At 35.3% G+C, this 18,135-nt stretch overlaps 1 protein-coding gene across 6 annotated transcripts in view; it reads right to left on the bottom strand.

The window, feature by feature from the left end:
- Window positions 1–18,135, bottom strand: part of TP63 (tumor protein p63) — a 224,680-nt gene that overhangs the window by 124,240 nt on the left and 82,305 nt on the right. For all 6 annotated transcript variants that reach the window (XM_070243475.1, XM_005601886.4, XM_070243472.1 and 3 more), the window contains exons 2-3: window positions 10,769–10,897; window positions 9,865–9,997 (exon numbers count right to left, since the gene is read on the bottom strand). In XM_070243475.1, the coding sequence (XP_070099576.1) occupies window positions 9,865–9,997; window positions 10,769–10,897 (262 nt within the window). The remainder of the gene's footprint in view (window positions 1–9,864; window positions 9,998–10,768; window positions 10,898–18,135) is intronic.

Below are 18,135 nucleotides of genomic sequence, written 5' to 3'. Positions count from 1 at the left end.
TGCGTTTTTTAAAGAAGAGATTGTATAAGCAAAATTGATTTCAAGTTTATATAGACACATTACACAGTTGGTGGGAGTGTATATTGAAAACAAACTGATGAAAAGAAATTTGATAATAAGTATCAATAACACTGGTGTTCATACAGTTTTACTCAATAATTACACTTCTAAGCATCTAGCACAAGAAAATATTTTATATATAAATATTCTTATTAAAAATCTATGAGAATAGTTAAATAAATCATTGTATATCTACATAGTGATACATAATACAGCAATTAAAGTTGTTTTGAAAATTAGTAAATAAGGGAAAAAGGTTCACCATAGAATGCAAAGAAAATGAAGTAGATTACAAAATTTATGTAACATTAGCCAAATATATTTTATAAAATTATTTCTTCCAAGAAAAAACTGGAAAAAAGACTAAAATGTTCCTAATTACTATCACTAGGTAGGGCTTATACATGCTTTTGAAACTTCTAAAATTATTTTTAATGAGTATTCATTGCTTTTACAACCAGAGAAATTTATTAATTTGTATTTTACTATAAAAAGTGGCACATGTTCATCTGTCTCACAAAGTTCTTATGATAAATAGTACAGACAAGTGATAAAAAATATTAATTTTTAATTGAATGTATATTTATATGCCAGGAACTTTGAATGAAAACAAATGGGATAATGAAAGTAATCATCACAATTCTCTGAGGTTGATGTTAGATATTATGTCCATCCCTACAAATGAGGAAAGAGAAGCTCATAGAGATTATCAACTTCATGCAACTAAAATTGGTAAAGGCAGAATTCCAACTCTAGTGTGTCTGAATACAAATCTCATGCTGTAATTCTAAAATAAGTAATAAATCATAAAGCCCTGTATTAAACATAAGGTAGTCATCAAAGTACAAAAACAAAAAGCCTTTAATCAAATCTGCCTACACTGAACTCTAGTGGTTTTCTGGAAGACCAGAAAAGGAGAAAGCAGAGACAGGGGAGAAGCAGGGAACTTGGACAGGAACGAGGAACTGTACAGGAGGAGCAAAAGGAGGAAGATCCTGTTGGTGTGAGGGCGGCTCTGGAAGCCTGAAGGAAACCAAAGTAGGAAGAGAAGAGAAGGAAAATAGAGATGCTTTCCCTGAAGTGAGCTCTTGATTTTGGTGTCAGATTTATAGTTGGGTGACACTGTGCATCCTAGATGCACATCCTAGGGGCACTCCTAGGTGCCTAGGAGACCAAGATACATAGGAAATGATTGCTGTTTGTAAGACATATCAGGAATTAAACCCTTTCTACCTTTAGAGCTAGAAGGAGGCATGCAGGGAGGGAGATTAGAATGTTTGAGGGACTCATCTAGCAATGCTGTTAAAACCTTCCCTTGTAGACTGACTGGAATGACTTACTGAAAAATACCTTGTTCACAGAGTATGTTCTTAACATTTATATACATATAAATAAAACTGATTAAATGAAGACTTAAAACAATTGGCACATCAAATACTATTTTGATACAATTCTATAGTGTTAGAAAATATCTACAGCTGTGGTTCAAATTGATTTATATGTGAGCCAAGCTTTGTGTGTGTGTGTGTGTGTGTGTGTGTGTGTGTGTGTGTGTGTAGAGGCAGGGAGGGAGAGAAGCATGAGAAAGGCATGAAAGAAACTTTTAATCAACAAAAATTGAGCAAATTAAAGCCTGACATGGTTTATGGTCCTGCTTAGAAAATACAAGTATTTATTTATTTTGTTCATTCTGATGAACAAAAGGTGTATCAAATTCTGTATTCTTCCTGATAATATCCAGTTGGAACTTTAGCTTTGGTACAAAGGAAGAGCAACATCAATGATAAATATCCTGTTCAATAAAATAGATTCTTTACTTGAGTTCTTTAAAATACATCTGAAGGTTGAAAGTAAAAATTATAACATTGTCTGATGGAGTGTTCAATGTACACAGATGTAATATACATAAAAACTACAATATCATGGGGGAGGGTTATGAAACCAACACTATGGTAAGGTCTCTACATTCCATTTGAAGTGGGAAAATATTGTTTCTCAGTAGACATTGAAAAATTAAAAATATTACAATCCCTAGGGCAACCACTAAAAAATATGCAAAGAGATATAGCCAAAAACAAAATACATCAACTAAAATAAAAAACTAAAATAGGTTAAATAATTTAAAAGGCAGAAGAGAAAATGAAAACAGAAGAACAATGCAGGAAACAAACACACAAAAAATAAGTAGTAGATCCAAAAACACTCAAATCAATAATTACATTAAATGCAAATAATGTGAATATACCAATTAATAGAGATAGCCAGAATGGATAAAAAATGATCAACTATATGTTTAGAAGAAATGCACTGCAAATATAATGATAAATATAGGTTAAAAGTAAAAGGATGGAGAAATAATTAGCAAATAATAATCAAAAGAAAGTTAGATTGGCTATAATAATATAAATAAAGACAAAGTAGACTTCATAGCAAAGTGTACAGGGATAAAGAGAAATATTATATAGTGATGATGGGCCAATTTGCCAAGAAGATATAACAATCCTAAATATGATGCACCTAGAAATAGAGCTTCAATATACATGAAGCAAAACTGACAGATTTGAAAGGAAAAAAAGACAAATTCATAATTGGAGTTGAAGATTTCAACACTCTTCTCTCAGTAATTGGCAAAACTAGTAGACAGAAAATACACAAGGATATATAATACCATAAACAAACTGGATCTAATAGTCATTTATAGAACACTCCACCCAATAAAAGCAGATTAAATAGTTTTTTCAAGCGCCCGTGGAACCCTCCCCAAGATAAACCATATTCTGACTCATGAAACAAATCTTAACAAATTTAAAAAATTCAAAATCATACAAAGTATGTTTTCTGACCATAATGGAATTAAACAAGGAATAATGGAAAGATAACAGAAAATACCTAAACACTTGGAAATTAAACATCATGCTTCTAGATACACATAGGTCAAAGAAGAAGTCTCAAGGAAAATTAGAAAATATTTTAAACTGAACAAAAAGGGAAACGAAACATATTAAAATTTATGGGATGCAACTAAAGCAGTGTTTGATGGGAAATTTATGAAAGTAAATACTAACATCAGAAGAGAAAAAAGATCTCAAATCAATAATATAAACTTCCAATTTAAGAAACTTAAAAGAGAGGAGCAAACTAAACCCAAAGAAGCAGAAAAAAGGAAATAAGACCAGAAACAATGAAGTTGAAAGCAGAAAGACGACAAAGAAAAATAACAGAAACCAAAATGCTAAGCTGATTCTTTGAAAGATCAATAAAATTGTTAAATCCCTAAGACACAGAGAAAAAGAGAGAAGACAAGTTACTAACAGCGGAAATGAATGAAGAGGCTATCATTTCAGATCCCACAGACATTAAAAGGATAATGGAATACTCTGAACGATTCTATGTACATAAATTAAAAGACTTTGATAAAATTAACCAATTTCTCAAAAATCATAATTTATGCAAACATTCTAAAATAGATTATCTCAATAGTCCTATAACTATTAAAGAAACTGAATTTATCATTAAAGAGCTCCTTAAAAAATAATCTTCAGGCCCAGATAGTTTCACTAGCAAATTCTATCAAAGTTCTGTAAAGAAATAATATCAATTCTACATAAATTTTCCCAGACTATAAAAGATACCTCGCAAAGCACAAATACAGAAATCACATCAATGATAGAATTGCAAACATAAAAATGACCATACATTCATAACTACTAATACCATCTCTCAATGGACTTAACCCTCATTTGCTTTAAACGGTAGTTTCTTTCCTATCTATCAGAGTCAAAACTTTAAAGTCTATAGAATTCTATCTAGTCTTGTCATTTTAGATATTATAAATAATGCTGCAATGAAACTTTCGTTTCTGTATATATATGTGTGTGTGTGTACATGTGCCAGTATGCGTGTGTGTGTGTTTGTGTATATACTTATTTATATTTGAATCATTTGTTGGACAAATTCCTAGAAGTGGCACTTATGAACCAAAGGGTAAGTGCCTTTAAAATTAAATAAAGTAGAATGAGCAAATTTCCCTCCAAATATATTACATCAATTTGTACTCTCACCAGAAGTGAGAAGATTGACTGTTTCCCAAAATCTCCCTGCCACTGGATACCATCAGTCACTGAAATCTTTGCTGAGCAGATAGATGATAAACAACCTCACTGTTTCAATTCACATTTTTTATTATTAGAGAAGTTGAACATTTTATATCTGTTAAACATCTTTGAATTATACTTTTGACAAAGGAGGGGGATTTCATCTTTCTGTTATTAATTTTTAAGTATTTAGTTTATTACAGCTATTAAACCTTTGTCATGTGTTATAATTTTTGAAATATGTCTTTTTTTCCAGTATAAATTTCTCCTTAGCCAAATTTTTCAGCCTTATCTTTGTAAAATTTCTGAGCTTTACATTATGGTTTTCTAAATAAATTATTTTCCTAATAGTTACCTAAACTTGGACTTCTTTCTCCTTTCTCCCTTTTATTAATTTGACTCACATATCAAAGCCTAAATAAAAATCACCTTCTCTGTAACATATTGCAAGTCTTTCTCAGGTACAATAAATCATCTCTTTTCAGTGTGTCTTTAAAAAAATACATACAGCTAAGCACTTTTTGCAAGTAATTTTATACACTTGACTTTCTGCTGTATCATGGTCTTCTCGAGTCTAGAGATCATTTGTTCACCATAATAAGCGCTAAAGAAATGTTTGTGGTTAGACCTAGTATATAAACTTGAAATCTTCTATGAATTTTGAGTCACATAAGATATAGGGCATCATGCTAGATGCTGTGGCCTATGCCTTTCCAAATAAAAAGACAATACCTGCTCTTTTGATATGTATTTCTGGAATGCTACACAACATGAATTTACAAAAACAGATGGTTTTAGATAATTACCACTCAAATCCCTAGGGAAAAACCCAACTCAGCTTAACAGGCCTTCCTTCAAAGTACAAAGACTAAACAAATGCAAAAGTAAGAGTTTTGTACTTTCCATCAATCATTTCAGGAGAACATTTAAGTGTTAATATCATTATCCATCTCTTGAAGACATAACAGGCATGCTTAGATTATAAATAATTCAAAGCTGAGATATAAAGTAATATATTAGACAACAAAATCAAGAGCCAGCAAGGATCTTGGAAACAGGGGCTAAATTATGAAAATTTTGAGAGACCCCATTCACCTTCATGTGCTAATCCAATGCAGTTCGTTCTTCAGTGACATTAAAATCATTCTAATGAGAAGGCACACACATTCTCTGCAATTCAAATTTCCTTTGTTAATAGAGCAAAACATTTTGATTCTGTTTCATGACTAGTTGGTGAGGTGAAGGTTGTATCAAAAATCAATAAAAACGGGATGATTTCAAGACTTCTGCCCTTAATAACCCAACATGTTGTTTCCTGCCCAAAGATTCATATTTCTTGCATGGTGAGAGAATGCTTGGCTGTGATCCCAATTTTTTTTATATTATATGCAAGAGGAAAGTAATTTATGTACACAGTTTTAGAACTATTTAGCTATTTACCTATACACAGAAAAGTGAAAATATGCTGCCAAGTAATGGAAGAAAACAGCCTCACATCAGTTGTAGCAGCTGTCAATTTAGAAGGACTAGTAATCTCAGAGAAGCCTAGTTCTTACGTTTCAAACCAGAACACAAATTACAACGTCCTGAGCAAGCCCACCATTTTGCTACTCCTCTGTTGTTTTCTAGTCCCACCTATGTGGCTTTCACATGTGCACATACATGAGGATTTTGATTGGTCCTAAGACAAGGGAAGACCCAGGATTCACATAGAACTATAATTTATTAGCAATGCGTTAGTTCTTTGGAGACAAAAACAGGGCAGCCACAGATAGGAAGTTTTGTTTATTTATTCAAGTCCATTCTCACTCTGCTTGTATATTCTTTTCAATACAGTTGTTCCTAAGTGACCTACTTTGTTTTCCCCACTGACCAAAACCCCATTTCATTTTGTTTTCTAGCTTTTTCTGAATCACTTAAATCTCTCACTCCTTACAAATTTTTCTATCCTGGGTCAGATTTCTTGAATTCTTGTTACCCCAATCTAATCTAGTAAACAATTTCAAGCTCGAAGGTGCTAATAAGTGATGGTAGAACTCCAGTTCATCATTCCTAATTGCCAATGAATTCCCAAGCCTCTCCAGAGGAGGGGAAAGTGTGGCAACTACTGTATTACTATCCCATGAGGGAAGGGTGGAGGTTTCCCTACACAGGGATCCCTAAACTTCGTAGAAAAAGAAATATTCAAGAACTAGAGTGCAAGTGCCTCTCAAATACAATACTTGGAGGAAGAATGAGAAAAGATTGAGTCCAGTAACATTGGTGGAATACTGACATTGCTGCTGACTACACAGGTCATCCCAGAAAAGTTATTTGATCTCTTTTCCTTTTGATTTATTAATTTATAAAACAAGGATAGTAATTTCTACCTCACAAAGTTATTGGAAAGATTAAATGTCAGATGTGTAAAATACCAGATCATCATCAAATATTGAAGCCTAAGAAAAATGTAATTCCAAAGAGTTGTAATTCAGCCATCTAACAGCAAAATTTGGATCACTTTCAAACTGAATACTCTGTTTCCATCAAGTCACTTCTCTTATGAGCATTATTAAAAGTCTATTTCAGACTCAATATCAAGTGTATATAATAATAACTGACGCTCATGAAAAAATCTTGAACATAAATGGATAATCCTCTTAAATATCATTATTTCTTAAATAACTATAACCTAGAAAACATAAGGCAGTGCATTCTTAGCTCAACAAGGCACTTATCACAAGAGCAACTACATCTATGCATTTTCCTGACTTTCTCTTCTTTGTTCTTAATAACCCTCTTCCAACATCATTGTATAACTTACCTGACTCTTTCCCAAATACTCCACTAAGTTTTCTCCAAAGTTTCCTTTAGCGATGTTGTAAAAGCAACAAAACGGACTTTAAATAATAGAAGTTTTAGAACTCAAATAGAAAATCTGGGTACTTTCAAACAGAATTAGGAAAACAACGGAGGTAAAGAAATTACCTAAAAAGCGTAACATTTTCTACACTGACACAGCATAGTCAAAAAGGAAGGAATACAAGAGGAAGACAGGACTGGAAGCTCTGCTCCTGTGAAAGTTCAAGCCAAGAACGGCCCCCTGATTGGAGATATTCTAGAGCAGTGCTACCCTATACACTACCAACTAGCCACACATGGCAATTTAAATTTAAATTAACTAAGGTTAAAATTATGTTCCTTATTTGCATCAGCCACACTTCAAATGCCCAAAGGATACATGTGGCTAGTGGCTACTGTGTTGAACAATACAGAATATCAAACATTTCCATCATTGAAAAAAAGTTCTTTAGGGCAGGCCTGTTTCAAAGAGAACTTTCTGACTTTTTAGATAACTTCTGTATCTCATTTCTTATGATTTCAAAGTTCCTGAGGGCCTACTATGTGTCAAACACTAACAAATATGGAGCATGACAAAATATGGTCCCTGTCCCCTTTAGAGACAGAGATATAAACAACTCTAATATTGTATAATAAGTAATATGACTAAAATATACCTAGGTTACTTCAGAGTGAATGGTCTCAAGTTAAGACTGGTGGAGAATAATGGTATGGCAAGTTTTCCCAGAGAAGGTAGGACAAACTGAGTGTTGAGAGATGGACAGGAATTGGCTAGATGAGAAAAAAATGGGATGTTGTCAAGGAGAGAATTTCCAATAAAATAAAGAAGTAAAAAACAGCACGACATATTAAGAAACCACATACTTCAGTATGTAAAAAAATAACAATAATGGGAACTGTAAATGAAAAAACTTGATTCTCCAATTTAAACTTTATAACTTTTGCTTGCTTCTATGAGGCCAAGACCAGAACAGAAAATCCCTGGAGAGCCCCATCAACTTAAAAGGTGTATTATTAAGTTGAGGATAGCCTCACTTCGAAGTCACTTTCAGATCAGAATTTACCCATGTTTATGTTTAATTATAATACATTCCAAGGCCTTGAGTGACCTGCCCCTTGGATTTATGTGTCAGTTTCCTTTCACTAGCTCAAGGATAATTGAGAACTGTATCCATATTAGAATGGAAGGGGTCAATGAAGAAATGCTATTTTTCCCTATTAATTTGGTGACAAAACATCAGTATACAGGTGTTACCTCCCAATAAACCCATTGCAAGTTGGGAATATTGTAAGTTGAAAATGCATTTCACACACCTAATCTACCGAACACCATACCATAGCTTAGTTTAGCCTACCTTAAATGTCCTCAGAATACTTACGTTAGCCTACAGTTGGGCAAAATCATGTAACACAAAGACTATTTTATAATAAAATGTTGAATATCTCATGTAATTTATTGAATACTGTACTGAAAGTGAGAAACAGAATGATTGTAAGTATATGGATTGTTTACCCTTGTGATTACGTGGCTACTGGGAGCTGTGGCTGCTGCCACTGCCCAGTATCACAAGAGAATATTGTACTGCATATCGCTATCCTTGGGAAAAGAAAAAATTAAAAAATCGAAGCACTGTTTCTACTGAATGCATTATCACTTTTGCACCATCGTAAAGTAGAAAAATCGTTAAGTTGAACCATCATCATAAGTTAGGGACCGTCTATATTTACAAAGTTACAACTTTCTATTTTTGGTTGTTTCCTCTCCCTTTTCTCCACTTCACCTTCCCCAATATTAAAAAATACAATTTTTACAAAATTGTACACAAAATACAAAATGCAAAAAATACAAATCTATATCAAAGAGTATATAGTGAAAATTCCAATAAAATTTTATATCAGACAAAAAAGGCAAGACATACAAAAACATCTACTTAAGTTCTTTCATTTGTACAATTCCTTTAAATAAAATAATTTGGTCCCCCTCCCCACCAAAAAAGAGGTGAGGCATTTTATAAAGCACTCTCTTTAATCATGGCAGCAGACACTCTATGACATTCCACTCTCTTTCAAGCTCCTTTTTTTCTAGTTTTCTAGAAGCTTTTTTTAACAGAAAAAGCAACAGAACTTGTGTGGTAAATGAATCATAAAAACAAAAAGGAAAGAAAAGAAAACCCACCAGCACTATGGACTGCGCAAACAGGAAATTTCATCTAAACAGCTCATGAAAGTGTTTTACCATCATTAACCCATTACACTCCTTAGCTGCCTGGGAAGTGTGTGGCACATAAGATCTCACCATTTTGTAGACGAGAAACTGAGGCCAAAGGTCATGAGTGAGGGCCTGAGTGGTAAAGTAAAAAAAAAGCCTGTTTTATGTATTAGTTATCTTCTTTCCTCTAACTCTATCAACGGGTACTTAAATCTGTGTTTGTATGGAATTTTCTTCATCCTCCTTCATTAAAGAAGGATAATTCCATGAGAGAGGTGTTTTGCCATAGTGGTAAGTGCTTTGGAAAGAATTCAGATCTAGACTCTGGTTCTGATTCTGTCTCTACCAGCTGTAAAATCTTGGGCTGGTACCATCCTCTCTAAATCGAGATAGACATGAAGAGCAATTCAGATAAAGGGTACAAGAAACTATTTCCAACCCCCTTCCCGACATCAGTGGATATATATGCATCATGAAAAGTTGAGGGAGACCCAGAATCCACAAGCTCCTAATTTTTTCTCTGCCCACCATATTGACTCACTTTCCAATGGCCTTGCCCATTCAGAGCCACCTGTCTTATAATATGCCATGAAAAAGGCAGGTGTAACAGAGGTATGGATAGCATGGCCCACAGATTAAAGGGGAAGCCTAGCCACTCACCCACATGGGGTCACTCAGGTCCGAGTCCTGCATGCGGATACAGTCCATGCTAATCTCAATCTTGTTTGTCGCACCATTTTCTGAAGGTTCATCCACAAAGTTCAAGTCAATGGGCTGAACTGAACAAATGGGCCTACCATAAAGAAGAAACAAAAGTGTGTTAGGCATGGAAAGGGACTAAAACACACTCACCCAGTTGGTAACAATGAGCTCTTTCTGCTTCATAGTTGGCAGCCCTCGTTGCTTGGAGTCAGAAACCCTAGATTTGAATCTTTACCAGATGTGTAATCTCAGGCAGTTCAAATCTAAGCCCTATGTGTAAAATGGGAGTGATGATCCCTGCCCTCATCAAAGAATTGCTGGGTGGAATACAGGACAGAAGGGAGGTACCAGGGATGTGGGATTTTATACCCGATCCCATAGGGTCCCCAGTGCTCTGGTATTCTTTCATCTTCCCATTAATTTACTCATTCATCCAAACCTGATCTTAAGAAAGGAGATAATAATTCTGTTCCTAGCAAGGCATAAATGACCAACAAAGTTTAGTGTTTTACTTTCTCAGGGGGTATTTGCATTGTAACAGTAAGTAACAGTCTTTAAGCCAAAGGAATGGATTTTGAGTATCAGGGAGTCATTGAGGAAGTTATTTTGGGTTGGAAAGGAGAAAATTATACATTATTACAATACCTTGGAATAATAATGATCTTTTGGTGTTGGAAACTGAATAAATCTCTACTGAATTTTACACACAGAGATAATATTGGAGTGAATAAATTTTTCCCAACAATATTAACTGATTTGTATTGATTCCAGAAACATGCCCTTGTAAGCAATATGTGGACCATCCACAATGATCTACTTATAATAGTTCAAGTACAACACTTTTTGCTTATTTCATACTTACTGTTCCAGAAAATCCCAGATATGCTGAAAAACCTCTGGACTGAGGAATTCACTTGTCTGTGTGCTCTGGGACATGGTGGATCGGTAATAACTTTCTTTCCAAGAGAAATGAGCTGGGGTTTCTACAAACCTTAAAAGGACAAAATAGAAACTAGAATTATAGTTTCTGTATTTATGATACTGACTATTAAAATTAAAGCATACTCGATCAAGAAAAACATCAAGCACATCTTCAAAATCATGCAGCTATCTACAGCAAACTTTACAAGTTGCACCGTTGATGTTTCTTGGGGCAGTGGCATGGATCCCATTTTGCCATGAAATCAGACAATCAAGTCTTCTATCAAAGCTCTTATTTCTTAACTAATAATGTTATTACACTCTACACTTCCACTATCCGACATCTACGTTCTGCAGATTTCAAAAAGAAAATAAACATTTCCTCATTAAGGGTGATAGCGAGTCTAATCTACTATTAAACCCTTTTTATAAATGTCTCAACTGATTATCTGCCCATTCAGCCTCAGCAGGTAAAAACTAGACTCAGAAAACAGAAATAAGTTCAGAAAACCTAAATTTCATCCTCAGCATAATAACCCTTCTCATAACTACCATCTTAGCATCATGCCCAGGGAAATTGAACTCAAACCTCTGCATCTAGATTTTTTTTTTAATCACCAGTTACTTACCTTAATGGATGTGGGGGTGGTTTTTAATTGGAGTGTAGAATTCTGTGTTAGACTAGGAGATAAGCAAACACCTGAATACATTGCAAAGGAATAGTATTTCTGTTTGCTTCATTTTGTTGCAAGATCCTAAAGTCTGTCTTTACTTAAAAAAAAAAATTAATCTTGATCCTACATATGTGAGGGAAAACAGTTTTCTTAGGTGATGCTTTCTCCAAATCTGTGTATTATCTGTACAGATTATCTTAGTTCGTGATTCATTGTGATTATCAGTAGGTTGATTTTACCCCAAGATGAAATTAGCTAAGCTCTTAATCATTACTGTTAATATTATAAACAGTTCAATAAACAGTATACTAGGATAGTCACTCATCTTAAATTTGCAAATGAATGCTCTGGTCTAGTTACATAATAGAAGATAATAGCCTCAGATTTATTGCTGATGATTTCCAAGCTATATGGAGAAACACATTCATTTACTCAAATCAGACATGTATAGAGCATTTATTATTTGTCAAGAAGTAAAATGGGCAGCGGAAATAAAAAGCAAATAAGACTGTCTCAGCCTATAGAAGGTTATGGTGTAGAAGGTAAGACAGGAAAACAAACCTCTAACAAATGTAGTAAGACGATGTATAATACTATAAAAGCACAAAGATGAAATACAGCTTCTCAGCTGAAGGATCAAGAAAAGAGCTTTAAATGATGAGAAAAAATTAGCCAGACCAGGTAAAGACTAATGGTATGGAGTGAGCAGTCCATGGCAATAGCAAAAACAGAATCCTAAATTGGAAAATAACTTGGTGTATGTGAGAAAATTACACACAACTCTACATTAGTACAGTGTAAAATTTTGGGGCAGAGATTGCTGGGAGATAAAGCTGGAGAGGGAACTGATAACTTGTATGATATATCAAAAAAAAAAGGCTTCAATATTTCTAGTGAGTATTAAAGGATATTTTTTGCAAGATATTTTTAAAAGAATTTTTTATTTTGAAATAATTGTGGATTAATATGCAGTTGTAATAAATAATAAAGAAAGAATCCATGTATCCTTTACCCAGTATCCCCTAATGGTAAGTAACATCTTACAAAACTATCATATAGTATCACAAACAGGATATTGACATTGATGTAATCCACTGATCTTATTCAGAAATTCTCAGTTTCACTTGTTCTCATTTGCGTGTGTGTTTAGTTCTATACAGTTTTTTATCACATGCGTAGTTAAGATATCTATGTCTATGGGATTAAAGGATTTGAAGCAAGAGATTGACACTGTCAGAACATATTTTATACTGATAAACCCAGAAGTTGTGTGCAGGAAGGATTTATAGACTATCGGTTTATGGGCAAAGTGGTTATTTAGCAGGCTGTTGCGCTAGTCCAGGTAAAACAATAGGATGATAGCAGAAGAGGGATGGAGAAGATGGGGACAAATCCGATTATTAGTGAAAAGGCTGAATCAGATATTGCTTATATTACTGATGGAGGGAGAAGGGAGAGTCAAGGCTGACTTCAAGTTTCCAGCCTTCTTGGACTGAGTAGCTGATGATTACCTAAATCAGTAAATACAGTTTGAAGATCCTGCTTGGAGAAAAAAGAGAGTTGATGAGTTCCATCTTAACATGTTGAATTTAAAGTACCTATGGCATACTTAAAAAGTGAATTAGAGAGTTAAATACACCTCAAACTCTGGGAAGAGGAATGGGTCAGGAGTTTAGAAGCAGAAATCCTTATCATAGGGTGAAGATGGATCCATGAAAATGGATAAAATGACCTGTGCAGAGCAGGTGCCATGAGAAGAGGAGGGGTCCTATTTGGAGAATCGAAGAGCTAACAGACACTGAGAAGTTTATGGCATCTTGGAAGCCCAGGGAAACATTTTTTTTTAAAAATCAGGAGTGTTGAATGTGGCAGAGGGATCCAGGAAGATAAGACCTGAAAAATATCTTCTAGGTTTGACCTGAGGAGGTCATTGGCACCCTTGACACTAACACTTTCTGTAAATTAACGAAGTCACAAAGGTAATTTCAGTGGTTTGAGAAGTAAATGGGGGGGGTGGGTTAGGGAAACATTCCTTTGATATATTTCGACAAGAAGAATCTGAGTTATACTTAAGAGAAAAAGCGGAAAGGAAGGAGCCAGTGAAGACAGAGAACAATTTAAGATATTGGAAAGAAAGGAATAGAGAGAAGGAAGGTCCTAGAAGAGGCAACAGGAAGGGGTCAAGGGCATAGGTAGAGAAGATGGCCTTGGACTTAAACCCTTAAATCCCTCATTCCAGGATGAAATAAAGGAGACAAAATTAAGTGTAGATGTAAATATGTTTACAGAAGACAGAGGTCATGCCTGATAGCCTCAATTTTCTTTTTTTTTTCTTGAGGAAGATTAGCCCTGAGCTAACATCTGCTGCCAATCCTCCTCTTTTTGCTGAGGAAGACTGGCCCTGAGTGAACATCTGTGCCCATCTTCCTGTATTTTATATGTGGCATGCCTGCCACAGCATGGCTTGACTGTGTGTGTAGGTCTGAGCCCAGGATCTTTAACTGGTGAACCCTGGGTTGCCAAAGCAGAATGTGTGAACTCAACTGTTGCACCACTAGGCCAGCCCTCCCAATTTTCTTCATGAAGCAGGAGGCAAAGTTATCTGATGAAAATGAAGGAATAAGGCATTGAGTGGCTAGCTGGAGGAAAAGATGAAGGTTTAGAAATGTGGGTGAGGTTAGGAAACATGAATACACCATGGTCCCAACTTGCACAGTTCTTTGATGCTCTCTAGTTTATACCACTTCTAGTTTATAAATAGGCAAAGCACTACTGGCTATTGTTTCACTGAATAGGTCGTTGGTGCCAGAGAACTGAGGAAATGGTGAAGAGTAGCTTGGGGTCCAGATTGAAAAGGGAAGGAACGGGATGAGGACAGGGACAAGAATGAAGAAGCAACGGAACTGGATGCCTTATGAGGTCAAAAGCATGTACAAAGAGAGAGCGAAGCAGGAAAGTTAAACCTGTGGAGACTGAAGTAAGAGTAGGCTGTCAGAGTTTATGACGTCCATGACAACCACATCCAGAAAATTCGACCATAATTAGAAAAGCATCTGAAAATCTACTATCTTTCATTTGAAAGGGTAAATTAATTTTATTTACTTCCTTTTTGGAGTTGAGGCAGACTTGGTTTATACATTCCCAACTAGGGAATAGAAAGGAAGTGAAATTGAATAGATCTAATACTGAAGAGAAAGTGATGAAGAATACTCTCAAGGATGACACTTTTTGATATGTTTGATTTACATTAAAATTTTTCTTCGGATAAAACAAAAGAAAAGGGAAGCGAGGAAAATAAAAGTAAAAGCAATTCCTAACCAGTTACGAAAATGGAGCTCAACAAATTTATGAATTTTTCAAACCCCCAAATGCAAATAAACTCTCACACGAATTGTCATGTACGTGGACCCACAAATGTACCCCTAACATCCAAAGACCTAAACACTGTGATTGGTAGCCTAACAGCCAGGTGAGCACTAGAAGGGAAACACAACAACATAAAGTAGATTCTCAGCAATAATAATATTCAGTGTGTGAGATTCAATACAGAAGAGTGTAAGTTTTTTTAAAGTTGGCTGCAATGTAGGTATAAAATCTGAGATTGGGGGTTAACATGACTTAGGTCTTAAATAAAAAAGAGTTTGGGGCTTATTCAAAAGCAAAGAAGGAGGGTTAGATGGAAGGAAGACACTATCAATTTCTCCAAAGCAGAAGAGAGAAAAATACCATTGGCTCCACAGTCATTTAAGTCTACTTTTTTCACTATTTCCACATGGAAGTTCTGGTTTCTCTCCATGCTTACTCTGCCATTCCTTTGATTCACATTTTCCTTTTAGTTTCTCTCTGACTTCTAAAACGCCTTCCCTGTATTTTTGATGTCACCACTAATCAGCTACAAAACCCTGGACAAGCCTCACAGCTCTGTGAGCTTCGACTTGCTTGAGTGTGACATAGGGACAATCTTCTCTGCTCTGTTGCCTCTCAACGCTTCCCCAATCCTCAATGATCTCTTGCCCACAAAGTAGTTCCTGGTCCCTCATTTGAAATATAATCTTTCTTCTTCAAACTTTCTTGACCTTTTGTTGCATCTTGTCAACGCCAGTTGATCCTATTTTGCTTGTACAATAATTAATCTACTGCAGACGATTTTAAGTAACTTCAGGGGAAAACCTATATCTCTGATCTTTGCACTTCTTGCAGTTTTCTTGCAGTTCCTTGAGGTTAGAGTGAAAGGAACATGGATTTTGGAGTGAGACAGACTTGGGTTCAAATCTCAGCTCTACTAGACATACTGTGAGGCCGTGGTCAAGTTACTTAGCCTCTTTGTACCTTAGTTTTTTGAGTATGCTTTCTTCATAGCGTGGTTGAGGGCCTTACCTGAAACACCACGCTGCACATTTTCTATGCAGTGTCTGGTAGTCAATACATTGGTCCTCTTAGGTCAAATACTATATAATTTGTATCCGGGAAATACTTGCTGAATGGAACTAAATAATAGTGTATTGAAAGATCTGTTAAATCTGTAAAAGTGTCAAACAAAAGTAATTATCTTAAACCTGAATTATCCCCGATTTCTCTCTAATTCAAACCATTCTTTCTCTATCTGTGTCCTGGGCCAAAATAATGCCCTCATCACCTCTCACGTTTTTCTAGATCACCTTTATCTCAGGCTTACTACATTAAATTGGCAACTTCACCCCTCAGGGCCTCAAGCTTCAAGGGGGCTTTATTACAAAAGATGGAGGAGGGGTTTGGGAAAAATTGGTGGTTTTCCAATTGTGTTTCATGAAATCCTAAGGTTCCTGTTTCCTCACCAGATGTAAACAAATGGCTTTCCTGGTAGGACTCCAGACACCCCTCCTTCTGAACACGATGAAGTTTGGCTTTTGCCTATCTTACGTATATGAGAGTTCTGAGTAAGATTTCATTTGAAGAAAGGATTCTGTTAAAAAAAAATGGTTTAGGTAAAAACATCTTTAAGGTCTCTTTGCAAATCCAGTATTGATTCTCATTCTCTGAATAAAGATGTAAAAGATTACTGAGAGAAAGGACAGCAATCAGCTGGTGACATAGGGCAGGAAGAGTAAGGTAAATCCTACCTGTTTTCCAAGTCTCTGCCTTTGAGTGAATCTCAGCATCAATTTACACAGGGAACAATCACTCTGTTCAAATGGATTTGTCAAACCAGTCACACCCAAAGATAAAAAGTCTAAAGTCAAGTTGCTTTTTTTTTCTTTTCAGCTTGTTTTTTCATGGATTAACTATCCTTCACTCTTTGTATTAACTCAGCCATAAAACCAACCCTACTCTTTGTAGAAATGACCTGAAAACACCAAGGGGTATCTGCTAACAGTCTGCATTCCCTCTTGCTTTTCCTGTTCAGCCCCAAAAGTCATCGCTCGAGTCTGTCACACATTTAATTTCTTTCAGTTCTCCTGAAAAAAATCTCCAAATCTCTAAAATTTCAGAGTTCAAAATAACCTTAGTCTTATAGATAGATTTTAGAATTAATAGATCTCGAGACCATCAAACTCAATTTTCTCATTTAATAGATGGAAAAGTTTAAATCTAAAAAGAACTAGTTCACTCCAGCTATATTGTACTCCGCATAGATCTTTATCCATAGTCCAACAGGAATAAATTTACGCACCAGACGCTAATTCTCCTGATGAATTACCCAACTCTTGGCCTCTTGCAGCAGTTCCCATATTTATCATTTTCTAAGTAGTTAGAGCCTCCTTACTTCCCTCTAGAACCTTGTAACTTAAAGCTATAAAACTAGAAATATACTTGATCCTATACAAACATTCTTTAATTCACTTAACAAAATAAAGCAGTATTTAGTGGTGATGCAGACCAGAAGCTCACTGGCTGCTCCTAGATTTCCTGATTCAAAGGCTCCCTTGTCAGGGTGTCAGCTGTTCTGCTAGATAGAGAAGATGGCACCAGGAATCTCCAGGAGAGCAGACCCAGAGGGACCGCCTCACCCACTGTGCTCACAGTTGGGAAGATGTTGTCATACACAAGTCTAACTTTTGAGGATCTTATAGAATGTCAAAGTTGGCTGTGCCCTTACAGACTGTCTAGTCTTGCTCCCTTATTTCATAAGGAAACTGAGGCCCAGACCTGAAGAACTCATCCTACATTTAGTGTTGTGCTGGAGGATTGGCTAATATAGGCAGACCATTAAATTTTCTGGAATTTTCCAAGCCAGTTGTTAAACACAATCATTATTATAATTTATTGTTATAAAATATTAAATTTAAATTATTTAAAAAACAAAGATAATCCTCAAATCTGATCACTTCCTAATTATTTTACTATGCTCTCTGTTCCTGAAAGCCATTTTAAAAAATAATGTATTTCCCTGATAGCTGATGATGTTGGGCATCTTTTCATATGCCTGTTGGCCATCCGTATATCTTCTTTAGAGAAATCTCTGTTCAGATCTTTTGCCCATTTTCTAATTGGATTGTTGGTTTTTTTGTTGTTGAGCTGTATGAGTTCTTTGTATATTTTGGATATTAACCCCTTATCTGATATGTGGTTTGCAAATATCTTCTCCCAATTGTTAGGTTGTCTTTTCGTTTTGTTGCTAGTTTCCTTTGCTGTGCAGAAGCTTTTTAGTTTGATG

This window comes from Equus caballus, chromosome 19 (assembly GCF_041296265.1).
Source record: "Equus caballus isolate H_3958 breed thoroughbred chromosome 19, TB-T2T, whole genome shotgun sequence".
NCBI classification, from domain to species: Eukaryota; Metazoa; Chordata; class Mammalia; order Perissodactyla; family Equidae; genus Equus; species Equus caballus.
The sequence above is the reverse complement of the archived record's forward strand: the minus strand, read 5'-3'. Positions and strand labels throughout refer to the sequence as shown.